This window comes from Phacochoerus africanus, chromosome 6 (genome assembly GCF_016906955.1).
Source record: "Phacochoerus africanus isolate WHEZ1 chromosome 6, ROS_Pafr_v1, whole genome shotgun sequence".
In the NCBI taxonomy this organism is placed as follows: Eukaryota; Metazoa; Chordata; class Mammalia; order Artiodactyla; family Suidae; genus Phacochoerus; species Phacochoerus africanus.
Window position 1 is genome coordinate 104,751,999 of NC_062549.1, and position 15,326 is coordinate 104,767,324.

At 52.0% G+C, this 15,326-nt stretch overlaps 1 protein-coding gene across 1 annotated transcript in view; it reads right to left on the reverse strand.

Annotated features, from left to right (window-relative positions):
- Window positions 1-570: 570 nt before the first annotated feature.
- The window catches only part of ATP1A1 (ATPase Na+/K+ transporting subunit alpha 1), a 31,329-nt gene continuing 16,573 nt past the window's right edge, over window positions 571-15,326 (reverse strand). The window contains exons 8-23 of the mRNA XM_047784919.1: window positions 14,712-14,980; window positions 14,001-14,199; window positions 13,615-13,724; window positions 10,751-10,885; window positions 10,045-10,237; window positions 8,539-8,714; window positions 7,466-7,602; window positions 6,530-6,680; window positions 5,858-6,026; window positions 5,599-5,753; window positions 5,122-5,245; window positions 4,031-4,176; window positions 3,790-3,920; window positions 3,436-3,537; window positions 1,383-1,474; window positions 571-929 (exon numbers count right to left, since the gene is read on the reverse strand). Of these exons, the coding sequence (XP_047640875.1) occupies window positions 901-929; window positions 1,383-1,474; window positions 3,436-3,537; window positions 3,790-3,920; window positions 4,031-4,176; window positions 5,122-5,245; window positions 5,599-5,753; window positions 5,858-6,026; window positions 6,530-6,680; window positions 7,466-7,602; window positions 8,539-8,714; window positions 10,045-10,237; window positions 10,751-10,885; window positions 13,615-13,724; window positions 14,001-14,199; window positions 14,712-14,980 (2,318 nt within the window). The 3' untranslated portion in view covers window positions 571-900. The remainder of the gene's footprint in view (window positions 930-1,382; window positions 1,475-3,435; window positions 3,538-3,789; window positions 3,921-4,030; window positions 4,177-5,121; window positions 5,246-5,598; window positions 5,754-5,857; window positions 6,027-6,529; window positions 6,681-7,465; window positions 7,603-8,538; window positions 8,715-10,044; window positions 10,238-10,750; window positions 10,886-13,614; window positions 13,725-14,000; window positions 14,200-14,711; window positions 14,981-15,326) is intronic.

The following is a 15,326-nucleotide window of genomic DNA, read 5'->3' on the forward strand; positions in this document are numbered from 1 at the left end:
GCACAGAACCACTTTCTAAAAGAGGCTAGCTGATGCTAAATTAGAACAAGTTTTGTGGAGAGAAGCACTCTGGGATGTGCACACAGATCCCACTATGTCCACAGGCTTCCATTTCTCGGACAAGCTTGGTCTAGAGATGCGTGAGGCTGTGGTGGTGGGGATTTGAGGGCACAGGTGGGGCTGGGACCAGGATGGGAAGAGAAGGGCCGCCTCTGACGGCTTGAAAATCCCTGACAGGTACGTCCGTGATGGGGGCATTTCAGCCACAGGACCCGCAGCAGCCCACGGGAGAATGGAGCAGGTAAGCTCGGCTCCTCAGACTTCCAAGGGCGTGGGCAGAAAGTGTCTACATATTTTGTGGTTTTCCAACCTGAGTGTGCGTCAGAGTCACCTCGAGACTTAGTCCACAGGCGGCTGGTTAGCCTCTGCGTGGGTGCCCAGGGGCTGGCAGTGCTAACAAGTTCCCCGGTGACGTGGCGAGCCCAGGGCGCATGCGCTGGGACCCTCCCTGCTCCAGACCCAGCCCACCCAGACGTCTGGACCCCAGGCGTGAGGAGGGCCCCAGACGAATTCCATTATAATAGCCATCTTTATTTGTAAAAATCCAGATATAAAATGTATTCTTTCAGTCTTTCCGAGTTTTCCTTTTTACAAAAACAAAAAGGCACATTAAAAACCTTCCCCGCGGTCGTTCCCACAGACGGATGTTTCTCAGGCAGCCCTCCCCCCTCCCCCCCCATATAGCTACATGCTTCATTCCGGGACATCTCGCTTCCCCACATGCTTCGGTGCTTTCCTACCAGGGTAGAATTCCGAATTCCGAGACTGAAGTACACAAAGGGGGGGTGGGGGCGGGGGCGGAGTATGTGGCGTGATGCTCCACGGCGTGCAGGAGGGGGTCTAGTAGTAGGTTTCCTTCTCCACCCAGCCTGTGGGCAGCGGAGAGAGAGAGAGAGAGAGAGAGAGAGAAGCTACGGTCAGCCTCCCTCGTCTGCAGGGGGCAGCGTGAGAGGAAACTGGACTTCAGGGGAACAAAGACAGTGGGGAGTGAGGTGGGGGGGGGGCGTGCTTAATTCAAATTCAATACGGGGGCCCTGGATCGTATTTATTTGTTTTTAAGAGTACATGTGTTAACTGGAGAAATGGTGTGGATTTCTGACCAAGTTTCCACTGCCTCCTATTGGGTTTGCCTTTGCTCAGCTCTGAAACCGCAGCCGAGATCGCCAGCCTGAGGATGCGCTGGGACTGGGCTCCGCTCACAGCTGGTTTCCGAGGGCCTTAGCCAAGCAGACCAGCTGCTGAGGGGTCCAGACTCGTCCAAGCAGAAGCTAGTCCACCCACAGCCCCCCCCTCCACCCCCACCTAAAAAGGCCTGTACTCACCGCCAGGGCGTCGCCTGATGATGAGCTTCCTGACTTCGTCATAGACGAAGATGAGGAGCGAGTAGGGGAAGGCACAGAACCACCAGGTAGGTCTGGGGAGAAAAGCAGGTGCCGAGTTATATGTGCACACAGGTTCAGGGGATGGGAGAGAGACTGCACATCAGCAACGAACTGAGCAGCCTGGAAGGAGACGCCAACAACAGTGACGGCGAAGTACTGAGCAGACGGCCCATTTTCAGTCGAGTTTTCAGGACAAGTGGTTTGTAGGTAAGCTTAGATTTTTAAACAATTTTTTTTCTTTTAATTGACAGTCCTAGAGCAACTGGCCACTTTTCTTCTTCCTTTTCTAAAGTATTTAAGAAGCTCACATCATCTGTCTGTTGTCCTGGCATTTGAAGATAAAGAACTGCCAGGGTGGGTCGCCACCAGTTCAATCACCCCCTGAATTTGGGACAGTCAGGTGTGAGTTGGGCCTCAGAGCTGGGGAATGAAGAAGCTGAGCCCTATCAGAGATCCGAGGCCCCTGGGGCCCCGGGGTGGCTGCCTGTCCCTGGCCTGGAGACAGGTGCCTGGGAACTTCCCACCGAGGCTGCTTTGCCGACTACCAGCCTCCGGCGGCCGCCACGCGAGGGAGGCTGGCCCAGGGCAGAGATCTGGCATTTCCTCCTCATCCTGTCCTGTGTGTCCTGCACAACTGTTAGACAATGACCTCTTATGACTTGGGCACCAGAGTAACTCAGGCACCCTCCACACTGGCTAGACCCTCTTGGGACCAGGTTCTCTGGACACAGCAAGAGATGTCCTGCGGCCCCAGACTGTTGCGAGATTTTCCACCGACTTCTTTTTTTTTAAGAGAGCTCTGATCCTCCTGGCTGCCTCTTAATGGCCTGAGGTGACAGAATTCAGCTTGGACAAGGCTCACCCCTGTTCGGTGCCAGCTCTGCGGGGGGGGTGCTGGGGATACGATGTCAGAAAGGACACGGCGTCCATGCTTCGTGATCATAATCTATGCTGTGGTCATGCCTTGCGATTATCATCTGTGGGGGGCAGAGGTGACAACAGCGCCAAAGAAGGGGTGCCGCTGCACACGGGGACAAGCCCCATGGAAGCCAATCTTGGAAGAATTATTGGGCCAGACGGGGTGGCAGGGAACAGCCACCCCAAATATGCAGGCAGAGGAGTACTGAAGTCTCTAACGTAAGCCCGGATGGGTAGAAGGCTGGGAAGACAGGCTGGCACAGGGACGAGGCCCTGGATGCCAGGCTACTCTTGTAGCACAGACAGGAGGTCGAGGAAACCAACGGGAGGAGATCAGTGAGAGGAGGTGAGGGCAACAGGCTGGCTGAGAGAGTCCAGAAGGGTCTGGGGGTGGGGATGATGGTTTAGGTCAAAAGCTTGACTCCTAGGGCCCCCCAGTTTTTATTAGGTTGCAATCTCAACCCATCTGCAGGTACCCCAGACACACTCAAGGCTTCAGAATGCTACTGCACTTGGTGGTAAATCCTCTGTGTGAAAATTCATGTCTGTCAGAAGCGCCGAGTCATGCGCTGTTTAAAACCAGTGGTTGGCTTCCTCTGATCAACTCTACCCAGGATCTGCTACCACCACCCAGGACGGACAAGGAAGAGGCCCTCAGACCTGCTGCTCCTCTGCCTTCCTTCGAGACAGAGGACTCAGAGGCCCAGCAATGGTGACGGGGTAAGCAAATCCGGATTTGAACCCGTGCCCCCAAATTCCAGGACACTCCCAGCTGGCCTCAAGACAACGGGGCTGTGGCTGGAGAACCTGAGGGCTCAGCGTAGCTGGCAGGTGGGCGGCCCGAGGAGCGGAGCCTGGCTGGCCCTGTCAAGGTCAAACCCTAGGCACTGGCCACCATCACCAGGAGGCTCTGGATTTGCTAGTTTTGTGTCACCAAGAGTCGGCCTCTCCCCATGTTCCCATCCAGAGGAGTTCTTGTACACGTCACTGAAATAAGAGCCACCACTGCGTGTCACCAGAGGCAGAGCCCCATGCACTGTTCCCCAGTTGCTGGAGCTGAGGAGGAGGGACTCACTTGAGGGGGTACATCCTCAGGGCCACGCCCATTCCGGGGCAGTAGGAGAGGAAAGCAGCCAGGGCCGTCTCTTCAAAGAGGCCAAAGATCAAGATTTTGTTCCTAAAAGCAAGGGGTAGGGAGAAGGTTAGGAAATGCAGAGAGAAGTGTATATTCTAATACTATGTACTAAACGGCTTCAGGTATGCATTGTCCTTAGGAACCGGAGGCCAGGTGAAAAAAACCTAGAAAATTCCATCTTGCTTCCTCCACGTGCGCCCCAAACCAGATTCTAGAACCTCGGCCCCGGGCGTCAGGGGCTGGGCTTGGTGCAAAGGGTTTAGCCCTCGCCAGACCCCAGACGGCCCCACTCACTTCATCCCCTGCTGGAAGACAGAATTCCTCCGGGTCTTGCAGATGACCAAGTCGGCCCACTGCACCACCACGATGCTGACAAAGAAGGCCGTGTGGCAGGTGAACTCCACGATCTTCCTCTGTTCGTAGGTCTGGAAGGCACGAGGCAGACGGGTGAGCCTGGCTCTGCCCGGGAGGCCGCCGTCCTCTGGGGCCCGAGGAGCTCCGGCCGGCGCTGGTCAGGCAGGAGGCCCTCACTCACCCACTGCTGCCCGTAGCTGTCCTCCACGTCGTTGATCCAGCGGTCATCCCAGTTCACCCGGAGGCCCAGCAGGTGAATCGGGAGGAAGCCGTTCTCAGCCAGGATCACAAAGTAAGTGAAGAAGCCGCCCAGGGCCTGGATCATACCTGACAGGTTGGAAAGACAACTGGAATGTGAGGGGCTGGTGGGAGGTGTGACAGCTCCCAGGCAGTGACTGATAAGACAGAGGGCCTGGGGCACACTCCTTGTGTGCATTTGCACTACTGTGAGCCCCACTCTGGTGCTTGGGAGAGGGCGCCAGGCCCGGCTCGCTATTGCTCCATCATCTGCTCTATCACGCCATGACCTTTGGGGGTGAAAAGCCGTAGCCCTCCTTGTTAATTTCTGAAAAATTTTAACGTTTCCCCCTCATCTCTCAGATTTTTTACACCTCTGTGAGCTACTGTGGAAATGAGGAATGGGCCACTTTCTGATCCCACGTTCAGGACCCTTCTCCCTGGATCCATTCCAGCCACACCCCCCTCAACTCCTCAGGGCGGGATTTCATCCCACTCTCTGGACAGAGTCTTCCTTCTGCGCAAAAGGAGGTCTTTCTGGACATCCGCCAATTACTTTGTTGTTGGCAACTGTCACGCAATCTTTGCCGTGTTTCCACACTGTTCTGTTCTGTCCCACTTTACCCGAGTGTTCACAGTGATGATGCAACCCATTACCCCCCACCAACGAACTGCTTCTGGTGACTTCCAGTTCTCCTACAGGCAGAGGACGTAGGCTCAAAGGGCACGTCCACTGCCCACCACCCGGACCACCTGTTAGCTGGTCATGTTCCATGTGGCAGAAGAGAACTCAAGCCCTAGGGGTGGGGAGCGTTGCGGGTCGGGGGGGGGGGTGCAGAATCACTGTTTGGTGGGGACCTATCGGGCAAACCTCCAAGCTCTGCAGAGTCTAACTCTCTAGTCAAATTACTAACTGATATTGTGTTTCCCCAGGAATCTCAAAAAAAAATCCACAGTTTCACCCTAGGTCATGGCACATCCTAGATTTAAGTTGCCCAACACATAGTCTCAGAGGTCGTCCAGGGTGCCGCTCACCTATCTGTCCGTAGGCCATGCTGATGAGTCGCTCGTTGACGAGTTTGTCTGTCTTGGGGTTTCGGGGCTGCCTCTTCATGATGTCGCTCTCCGCCTGCTCATACGCCAGGGAGATGGCAGGAACCTGGGAAGGGCCGAGAAGGGATCTGAAGTGAGGCAGGAACCAGCGAGTGGGTGTGGTGGCCCTTTTTCCTAAAGGTCCCGCCCTCCTTTCTTTAAACAATCTGTTTTTTTAGGACATGCTATCACAAGCCCCACTTTTAAAAAGGGACAAAATCATACAAAAGGGAAGCGGTCTCTCTGCTAAGCAGGCATTGACAGTGGTCTTGGGGACACATGGTCACACCGATGCCTGGATGCTGAGGCTGGAGGTACCGCTACTGAACATCGCTTCCTAAGGGCAGCCCCAGGACCCCAGCAGTGAGCGTGACCGCCACCCCCTTCCACTGCTGCGCGCGAGCTGGGACAGTCACTCACCATGTCTGTGCCCAGGTCGATGCAGAGGATGGTGACGGTGCCCAGGGGCAGTGGAATGTTCGCAATAATAAATATCAGGAAGGGGGTGATCTCTGGAATGTTACTGGTGAGGGTGTAGGCAATGGATTTCTTCAAGTTGTCAAAGATCAGACGACCTAGGAAAGCAAGACTGTGTTCACTGCGGCACCGAGGGGGGACGGACCAGGCACCGCACACAACCCCGCGGGGTACAGAGCTGGAGGCTGTGCCGCCCCCTCACCTTCCTCTACTCCCGTCACAATGGAGGCGAAGTTGTCATCCAGGAGGATCATGTCAGCAGCTTGCTTGGACACGTCCGAGCCAGCAATCCCCATGGCAACCCCGATGTCTGCCTTCTTCAGAGCGGGAGAGTCATTGACACCGTCGCCAGTCACGGCCACGATGGCGCCCTGCCAGAAACAGAAGGGGTGTGGGTGAGGAGCCGTGTGCCCAGAGAGGGGATAACAGAGGTGCCGCCCCTGCTCGCCTCCCACTGCTCCCCTCCGTGGGCCAGGACTGTCTCGGCCAGGAACGTGCACAGCCTCTACTGAACCAGAGCCTCTACTGACAACAGAATCCAGGAGCGATAACACATCTGATTCCGCCACTCAAAGTCATGACTTTGGTGGAGCGGCGTTCTGGGGAGCCCCATTCCTTGAGGCGCCCCTGCCCAGGTCAACGTATGGGACGAGAACCTCCCAGCCATTCGCATCTCCAGCAGAGATGCTGGGACCCTGCTCAGTGGCGTCCGTGCCTGTGCTCATCCGTGACCCCGTCACTGTTCTCTGAGTGCCTGGCGGCTGAGGGCAGCTGGGTCATATTCCCACCCTTGTTGCATTGCCTCTTTTTTTTTTTTTTTTTTTTTTTAAGTTCAGTAGCATCTGAAAGAGCCCGGGCCTGGCTGTGTGCTGACCTGTCTCTGGCAGCCTTCCACAATGATGAGCTTCTGCTGAGGAGACGTCCGGGCAAACACGATCTCCGTGTGGTACTTCAAGATGTCATCCAGCTGCTCCGAGGTCATGTCTTTCAGATCGCTTCCATGGACCACGCAGGCCTTGGCATCCCTACGATTCGGAACAGAAAAGAGGGTCAGCCATCCCCTCCCCAGCATGATGCTCATCACCCAGGGGGGATGCTGTCCCATGATGTGGAGCACTGTGTAGATACCGCCAAGCGGGGGGACTGTCCCGTCAGGTACAAGCTATTATCTGTGCCAGGTTTACTGGTTACAAAGCATTTTCATACATGTTAATTGCAGCCGTGGGGCAGGCTTGTCATCTGCCTCTCCCCATCTTTATGAGACGCACTGAGCCGACGTACCAAGTTTGAGACAGTGGCAGTGCTGACGAAAGACACCAAACCCAAAGGAGGGCTCGCTGGGGATGGGCCCAAACCACACCAAAACATTAAAAACAAAGCTAATGTGGGCTCAAGCTATCTATTTTAGTTTATTGCTAGACTTCTTCCTTGTTGGCCTGAGTTCCCTGCTCATTTTATTCTATTGGTGTGGCCGTGAAAACTGCCAAGATGCTAGTGGTCCCCAGCGTGAACTCAGAAAGGAGGCTGCTGAGTGACCGCACGTCAGCCTCAGCTCCCCTGAATAATAAATACCCACCTTCGCGCTTACTGTGTCACGTGCCTGGAGCAGTCAGCACCACCTACGTGCTGCTGTGACTTGCTCTTGCAAACCCTCCCTAGGAGCAAGGCTGCTTCTGCTTCCTGGCACCAGAAAGGCATCTCTGTTTAGAGCCGGCCCAGAAGGAACTGTGTGTCGACCCAGCTGAAGAGGCCCACCCACCACGACGCAGACACGCAAGGCAACAACAGCACTCCGACCTCCCTGCCTTACCTGGGGTTCACCTGGCTCACTGGGATGTTGAGGCGGGCAGCGATGTCTTCGACCGTTTCATTGCCTTCCGAGATGATGCCCACACCTTTGGCAATGGCTTTGGCTGTGATGGGATGATCGCCGGTGACCATGATGACCTGCGACAAGAAATAGGACAATTTACTGCATGCAGCTGCCAAGCAAATGACCTTAAGAAGTCTCAGACGTAGGCAAGAGTAAATGTTAAGAATGACTCAGCTCGGAATATCAAAGGGAGAGAAACGCAAATATAAAAACTGATAAACGTGACCTCGCCAAAAATATAACATGTTCACAGAAAAAAAGACACGAAGCAGTACCCAGATTTTCTCTTGCCACACAATCACATAGGAGAAACAATACGTTTTTCTTTTGCACCATCACATAAAAACACTCAAATTTACTAAAACCAACGGAAGATGAGAAGAATCTGATGCTCTTGTGTCAAGGGGCTGCCATGTGGCTGCAGCGTCTCAAGGTGGCCCGATGTGGAGGGAAAGCAATAAGCAGTAAAAACACATCAAATGTGTTACTGGATTTTGACTCAATGGTTATCTTCAGAAAAAGGTGGTCAAAGTGGTGAGCGAATAATTTTTACAAAGCTTTTCAGGGCAGTGTTACTTACAGAGAATACAGCAGAAACAAACACTGTACCCGCAGCACCTCACTGCTACTCTCCGGCTTAAGACAGAATATACCAAACATTCCATCGAAAACCAGTTAACTGAAAACACAGAAGTCACGCCATTCGCTGCATGAAGTGCATGAATTTAGAACAAAGCAAATATTTTAAAATTTAAAACCTTACCAAGTTCGTCTGCTCTTTTTAATTTGCTTGCATTGCGCTCACAATTTTTTTTTTTTAAATCCCCCATCCGTAGTTTACACCCTATTAATACCATTTGATCTTCTCTGGTGGTAACTCAAGCTTTGGAGATGAGAGATCGATACTGCAGGTGAGAAGACCAGCTGCCACTGGAGCCCACGCGGCAACGTCACTACATAGGGTGCCCCAGGTGCCAAGAAGTGATGCCAAGGAGGGGGCGGGGCACTACCTTAATGCCAGCGCTTCGACATTTGCCCACGGCATCCGGGACGGCCGCTCGCGGTGGGTCGATCATGGAGATGAGCCCAACGAAGCAGAGATTATCGAGGGGGAAATTCACATCGTCGGTGTCAAACTGGAAGCCTTCGGGGAACTGCTCGTCCGGCAGGAAAAGGTGGCAGAAACCTGCAGGAGGGCGGGGAGCCTGTGAGAACGTCTAGCTTCAGGCAGGAGCTGGGAAAGAGCAGCTTATGATTCTCATCGTCTGCCTTCCCCTGGATGTTCGGTTTGGAAGAGGAAGTCTACTTTTCTAACGGAATGAGTTTTATTGAACATCTGTGAATGATACACACTCCCTGGAAGAAAAACCATGCAAAAGAGAGAATCCATCACTGAGCCTCCGAGGAATAGGCTGTGTTTAACGTGGAAAAGACATGGATTCCGAGCACCAGGGTCTCGGGCTCCCCGACCTGCCCACGCAGGTACTGAGCTTTGGCACCTCGTGTCAGTATTTGTCGCAGCTTCTCTCTGGAAACGTCAAGGCCACGTCTCTGCTCACTGTTCATTTAACCAAAATAGACTGCTGAGCACCCATGTGGGCCATCGTGCCGGCCTCTTTGAGGACAAATGTGGATCTGACACATTCTGCCCGAGGGGTGTATCATCTAATATCAGTATTCACACAAGAATCATGATGATACTCAAGACATTTCCTGTGTGAAGGTTACAATGTACTTTAGAGTAATTATCAGGTGAGTTGCGGGGTCACAAAAGAGAGCCTGCTTCCATGTGGGGTGAGGGAGGCTCAAAGACAGAATATGCTGAAGAGTGACCTTTCGGGTGGATGAGACCGAAGACACCTCAAGGTCAGTGAGGGAGCAGGTAGGAACAGGGGTATATATGGGGCCAGACAGTCACTTCTAAGCTACCCCTGTGAAGGAGAACAGAAGAAGTACATAAACAATGCATTTTTATCTGTCAATGTACAAAATATTATAAACACCACTTTTCCAATGACACAATGGGTGAATGTTCTTCTAATCTGCAGTAGCTGACAGAGCATGAAGGACAGGTGGCATCTCAGGCCAAGTTTACCATTCATCTAATTTATGAGCTGGCAGCACAAGGGCCCGTGTATATTTACAACCACCGCACCGTGGCAGTCAGGAAGTGGCTTGATTCTAGATGGCCTCGGAATAATTAATTGCATTAAGTTTACAGATGACGGGCAGAGCAAGAAAAGCCAGATAAACTCTCTTTCCCCTCTTTTTTGAGCAAACAGCACTGACCAGCATCAAGACCCAGGGTCAGAGTCCGAGTCAGAAGCAACCCAGCAGGACTTTGTTGGCCACAGCGCCTCTAGTACTTACTGTTTTCAAAACAATAGGGGGCAAATAAAAAAGGAGGAGGGCTGCTCCAGAAACGCTTGCAAGGTTAATAAGCAACAGCGGGCAACTGGATCACATGTAATCGTCTGCTGGACTGGTCTGTACCTGTTAGCAGGCAATCTACCCACCCAGCACGCGTTCCCCGAGGCCACCCAGCTCCAGGTAGGCGTTCTGAAAGGCGTCCTTCAGCTCCTCGTCCAGGGGCTGCTCCTTGCCGTGGATGAGGATGGAGCTGCAGCGGTCCAGGATCCTTTCTGGAGCACCTTTCATCACCAGCAGGTGCCGGGGCTCAGCCGTGTTGGGGTTCTTGTGGATGGACAGCTGGGAAGGACAGTGGAGGTGTAAACGCTGGATGGCCGGGCGTGGTGGCCCCAGGAGGCAGCTGCACTCCCTTAACTATTTAGGGCCTGTTTTGAAAAAATACCCAGGATCCCCTCCCCCCATGAAACACGCTTTGAATGCTACACAGGAACCTCGCACGGTGAGGTGCTCATATATCCCTGACATACGTTCAGATTCAGAGTTTTCCAGAAGAAAATTCAGAATGAAGGGATGGCACACATGTGTGCACCTGCGGCCCTACCAAGCCCCCTCCCCCAAACACCACGCCCACTCCAACCCCCACCTGAGAATGCAGAAGGGCCCCGACTACATTTTAAAGGAGGCTTCATTTGTCCCACTGATATTCAAACAAACCAGAATGTTCTACCTGCAGTCAAGGTAAGACATAAAGCTAAAGCATTTCTGAAAAGCGTGCGTAATTCATTTTAAGAAAGCAGTTGCGCGTGTACAATTCCCAAGGGGAAGACGGTTCTCCCAGCTCCATCTTCAGACCTGGTACTTGTTGGTGGAGTTGAAGGGAATCTCGACGATCTTGGCGTATCTCTCCCGCATCTCCTTCACGGACCCGCAGCACAGCTCGATGCACTTTAAGAGCGCGGACTCGGAGGCGTCGCCCGCCACTGCCCGCTGCAAAGAGAGCCTCTGTTAGTCCCCCTGCCAACAGGAAAAAGGAGGGGGAGCTCAGGCGAGGAGGCGCACAGCTGCCGGGAGTGACCAGAAGCATCTCGGCCCTTCAGAAGCAAGCTGCAACCTCCTCCTTGCCAGCGGGACTCCCCACCACCACCCTCCAACTTGGTGCCTGAAGGTGTCACCTCCCCGTGGGAGAAGGCCAACACCCCCCTCCCCACCTCCTTCAGTCTCTCTTTTTAAAAACATTTTATTGAAGTATAGTTGATTTACATGGTTGTGATAATTTCTGCATCATACGCACATCCATTCTCTTTCAGATTCTTTTGCCATGGAGATTGTCAGAGAACACTGGGTACAGTTCTCTGTGCTACTGAGCAGGTCCTCGTTGGCCAATCCGGCCTCTTTTTTTTTTTTTTTTTTTTAACTCTCCCCAGGCCTGCGGGGAAGTCTCTGAGCCAACACTATTCCCAATCACCTATTTGGGGTTAGGAATCTGAAAGTGGAGAGTGAGTCAATACGGCACGCTTCTTCGCCCTGCAGTTTAAAAGAAGATGCCTTGGGTTCTCAGGACCACAGGCAAACTGTCTGTGTCAAGGGCAAAGCCGAGGACTTGACATTCCCAACGCAATTCAATTGTGCAGAATTATCTGGGGCTGAAGGGTGCGGACTGAAAGCTATGATTAGCTCCAATGGTCATGTAATCAGCCTAACGTTTTAGCGAATGCCCCCACTTCAGGTAACACATATTTTGTGTGATGTACTGTGACACACTTACATGGTGACATACTGAAAACATTTCCAGCTATCGCCAACTTATACAGAAACATTTTTGAACTCTGGCATGCCGGGCCGCACATGTAGATGAGCAAATTAATGCCCACTTACAAATGCAGCAGCATTGTTTAATAAATGTGGCCAGGTTTGGTGAGAAGCATAAAAGAAGTGGGGTCATTTTAGTAAAAGGCCACAGTTATTGAAGCAGAATAGGCCTGCATGGTTTTTTTTTTTTTTTTTTTAATAATGCCATTAACATAACATGGACCCAGAGTTCCCTGGTGGACTCAGCATTGTCACTGGCCTGAGAACTTCCATATGCCTTGGGCATGGACAAAGGGAAAAAAAAAAAAAAATATATATATATATATATATACCCCCCCAAAATCCAAAAAACAAACACACACCCCATGGCCCCAAGCCCCTGAAATAATTAGAAATATATCACATGCTACCTTTCTGGAGCTTTTTTTTTTAATTATTATTTTTATTTTTTGCTTTTTAAGGCCCACCTGCAGCATATGGAAGTTCCAGGCTAGGGGTCAAATCGGAGCTACAGCTGCTGGCCTACACCACGGTTATAGCCAGGCAGGATCCGAGCTGCATCTGTGACCTACACCACAACTCATGGAAATGCTGGATCCTTAACCCATTGAGTGGAGGCCAGGGATTGAACCCTCATCCTCATGGATAATAGCTGGGTTCATTAACTGCTGAGCCATGGACGGAACTCCCTCTGGAACTTTTAAATGAGGCAAGGTTTAATACTTGTGAGTCTCTGTGCTCATAGGCTAGAAAATTTCCACTTTGAGGTAAGGAAAAACATGAAATGAGCATCTCAAGTTTTATCCCAAGATAAACAATATCCTCCTTAAATCAACGTCAATTCAATGCCAAGAGATCTCCTTTACGGAATCAAGGAACCCCATCTTCAAGCCACCCCAGTTCCACCAGAGCTACATTCTCTGACCGCTTGGTTTCTACCCAGAACCACCACAGGGGGCGCTGGTGAGAGTGAGCTCACCCAGAGGGCCCCACACAGCTCTTTCTCACTCTCAAGGACCCTGTGCAGCTCGTGACCTTTCTGGGTCTTCGACTTTTACTAAGCAACACAGTAAAACCTCAGTCATTTCAAATTTCATGTGAATTCCATGAGGCTGAGCTTATTTTTGCATCATTAGTAGGCAAGCTAAGAACAAGATAAGAGAAATAGCTGAGCTATTTTAAGAAAATAAATGGCTTACGAGATTTACTGGAATCTACCGTATCCTAATATGCAAATGCGATTATTGAGTCACACAAGCAAGGAGCCCTCACTGTCCACTAGGTTAGGGGATTATCAGATAAATTCAAGAGCAGTCAAACTGGATTTTGGGACTTAGGTTTTTCCACCAGTAAAGACTGCCTCCCCCCTCCCCCAAACCTCCTCTGGTCATTTTTTTTTTTTTTTGGTCTTTTTAGGGTTGTACCCCCTGCATACGGAAGTTCCCAGGCTAGGGGTCGAATGAGAGCTGCATCTGCCACCCTACACCACAGTCGCAACAACACCAGATCCGAGCCACGTCTGTGACCTACACCACAGCTCACGGCAACACTGGGTCCTTAACCCACTGAGAGAGGCCAGGGATTGAACCTGCGCCCTCACGGACACTAGTCGGATTCGTTACCGCTGAGCTACAATGGAAACTCCTCTGGTCAGTTTTTAACTATATATTCCCCCCTTTATGGACCTATTTGGACCACAGGTACTGTAAGTCCTTTGGGATCTACAGGCAACACAACTCATTACACACAGCAAAGCATCCCATGGACTGTTCCAAGTGTCCTATGGTGAAGTTACTTTAAAGCCCCCCAAGGTCATGTGCCACTTAAAACACACACACATGCAGGTGGTGGTTCTTGTGTGGCACCTGCATCCCCTAGAGGCAACCTAAGAGAACCCCCGAGCATACCTTCAGGATAGGTAGGTTTTCCTGGTTGGCCTGGAACACTGCCCTGTTACAGAGACCTGCAATTCTGGACAGAGCAAGCCAGGTGGCCGAAGTCTTGTCGAATGAGACACCTGATAGAGAGGCAAGAGAGGAAAATAATAATGCGCCAGCTTCGTAAAAGTCCCAGAAAAACATGCTGTGACACGTCCTCTTTCCCAGTCAGTGAAACTCGTCAGGTTTTAGGCATTTTTCAGCCATGTATGCACTGATGTGCAAAACAAACAAGAAATAAACAAAACCCAAACCTCAAACCCTTGACTCCTTTACCAAAAGATTTTTTTTTTTTTTTTAATTTAAAGGCAAGAAAGCAGGCGAAGCTCAGGTGGGGGGGGGGTGGCTGGTCTTACCGCTCTGATTTTCCGTCGTGTCAGCCTCGTGGATTTGATTGTCGAACCACATGTGGGCCACTGTCATTCGGTTCTGGGTGAGGGTTCCGGTTTTGTCTGAGCAGATGGTGGATGTGGACCCCAGGGTCTCCACAGCCTCCAAGTTCTTCACAAGGCAGTTCTTCCTGGCCATGCGCTTGGCAGTCAGGGTCAAGCACACCTGAAGGGTGGGAGCCGCCTTACTTCGAACCAGGCTGACGCTCTGTACAGACTCTGGCTGTCTCCCCGCTCCACCCCCAACAGGGAAGAAGTCTGTGTGAAACAAATCCCTCCAACCTTTCCCTGAAGTCAGAAGTAATAATAACGGTAACATGATATGGGGCTTCCAGGTATATGGGGCTACCCCAGCGCCCCCCAAAAGCAATATGTTAAGAAACGTGAAAATAGCCAGGATTGATCAGAGTCCGTTTCCCCCGAGTTCTCCTTTCTCTGCTACGCTGTTCTGGTTCATGCGATAACTTAAGAAAAGACATCTATCTTTCTGAGTGACTATCGTCCAGAGGAAAACATGCGTCTTCTCACAGCCCAGCCCCACCAGGGGGCTCTGAAGAAAACCCATATAGAAACATGTGCAGGAAAAGCAAAGCCGCAGCCCTCAAGGAGGGTGGGGGACAGAGTCTCACACTCAGGCCGCCAGAGGGAAGTGAGCATGGCCTTCCCCAAGCCTCTTACCGTGACGGTGGCCAGCAAACCTTCAGGCACGTTGGCGACAATGATCCCGATGAGGAAGATGACGGCCTCGAGCCAGGTGTACTCGAGGATCAGAGAAAGGATGAAGAAGGACACGCCCAGGAACACGGCCACACCCGTGATGATGTGGATAAAATGTTCAATCTCCGCAGCGATGGGAGTCTGGCCCCCTTCCAGCCCAGAGGCAAGGGTAGCGATTCTGCCCATCACGGTGCGATCGCCGGTGTACACCACAATACCACGTGCAGTGCCTTAAGACGGGGAGGGGATCGCACCAGTCTTTATTAATGAAGCCACAGAATTGTTTTTTTTTAATGGCATTTCTAGCTTCCCCCTTTTATTTTTTTGGCCACACCCATGGCATTCAGAAGCTCCTGGGCCAGGGATAGAACCCGCACCACGGCAGTGACCCAAGCCACTGCAGTGGCCACGCTGGATCCTTAACCCGCTGAGCTACCAGGGAGCTCCAAGCTGCAAGATTTGCACACACGTGCGCGTGCAATGCACATGAGACAAAAACCCAGCTCTTTGGTGGTATCTGCGGTTTGTTTTAAACCGTAGGGACCCCTGGCAGAGACTTCTCTCCATCACCAGGAT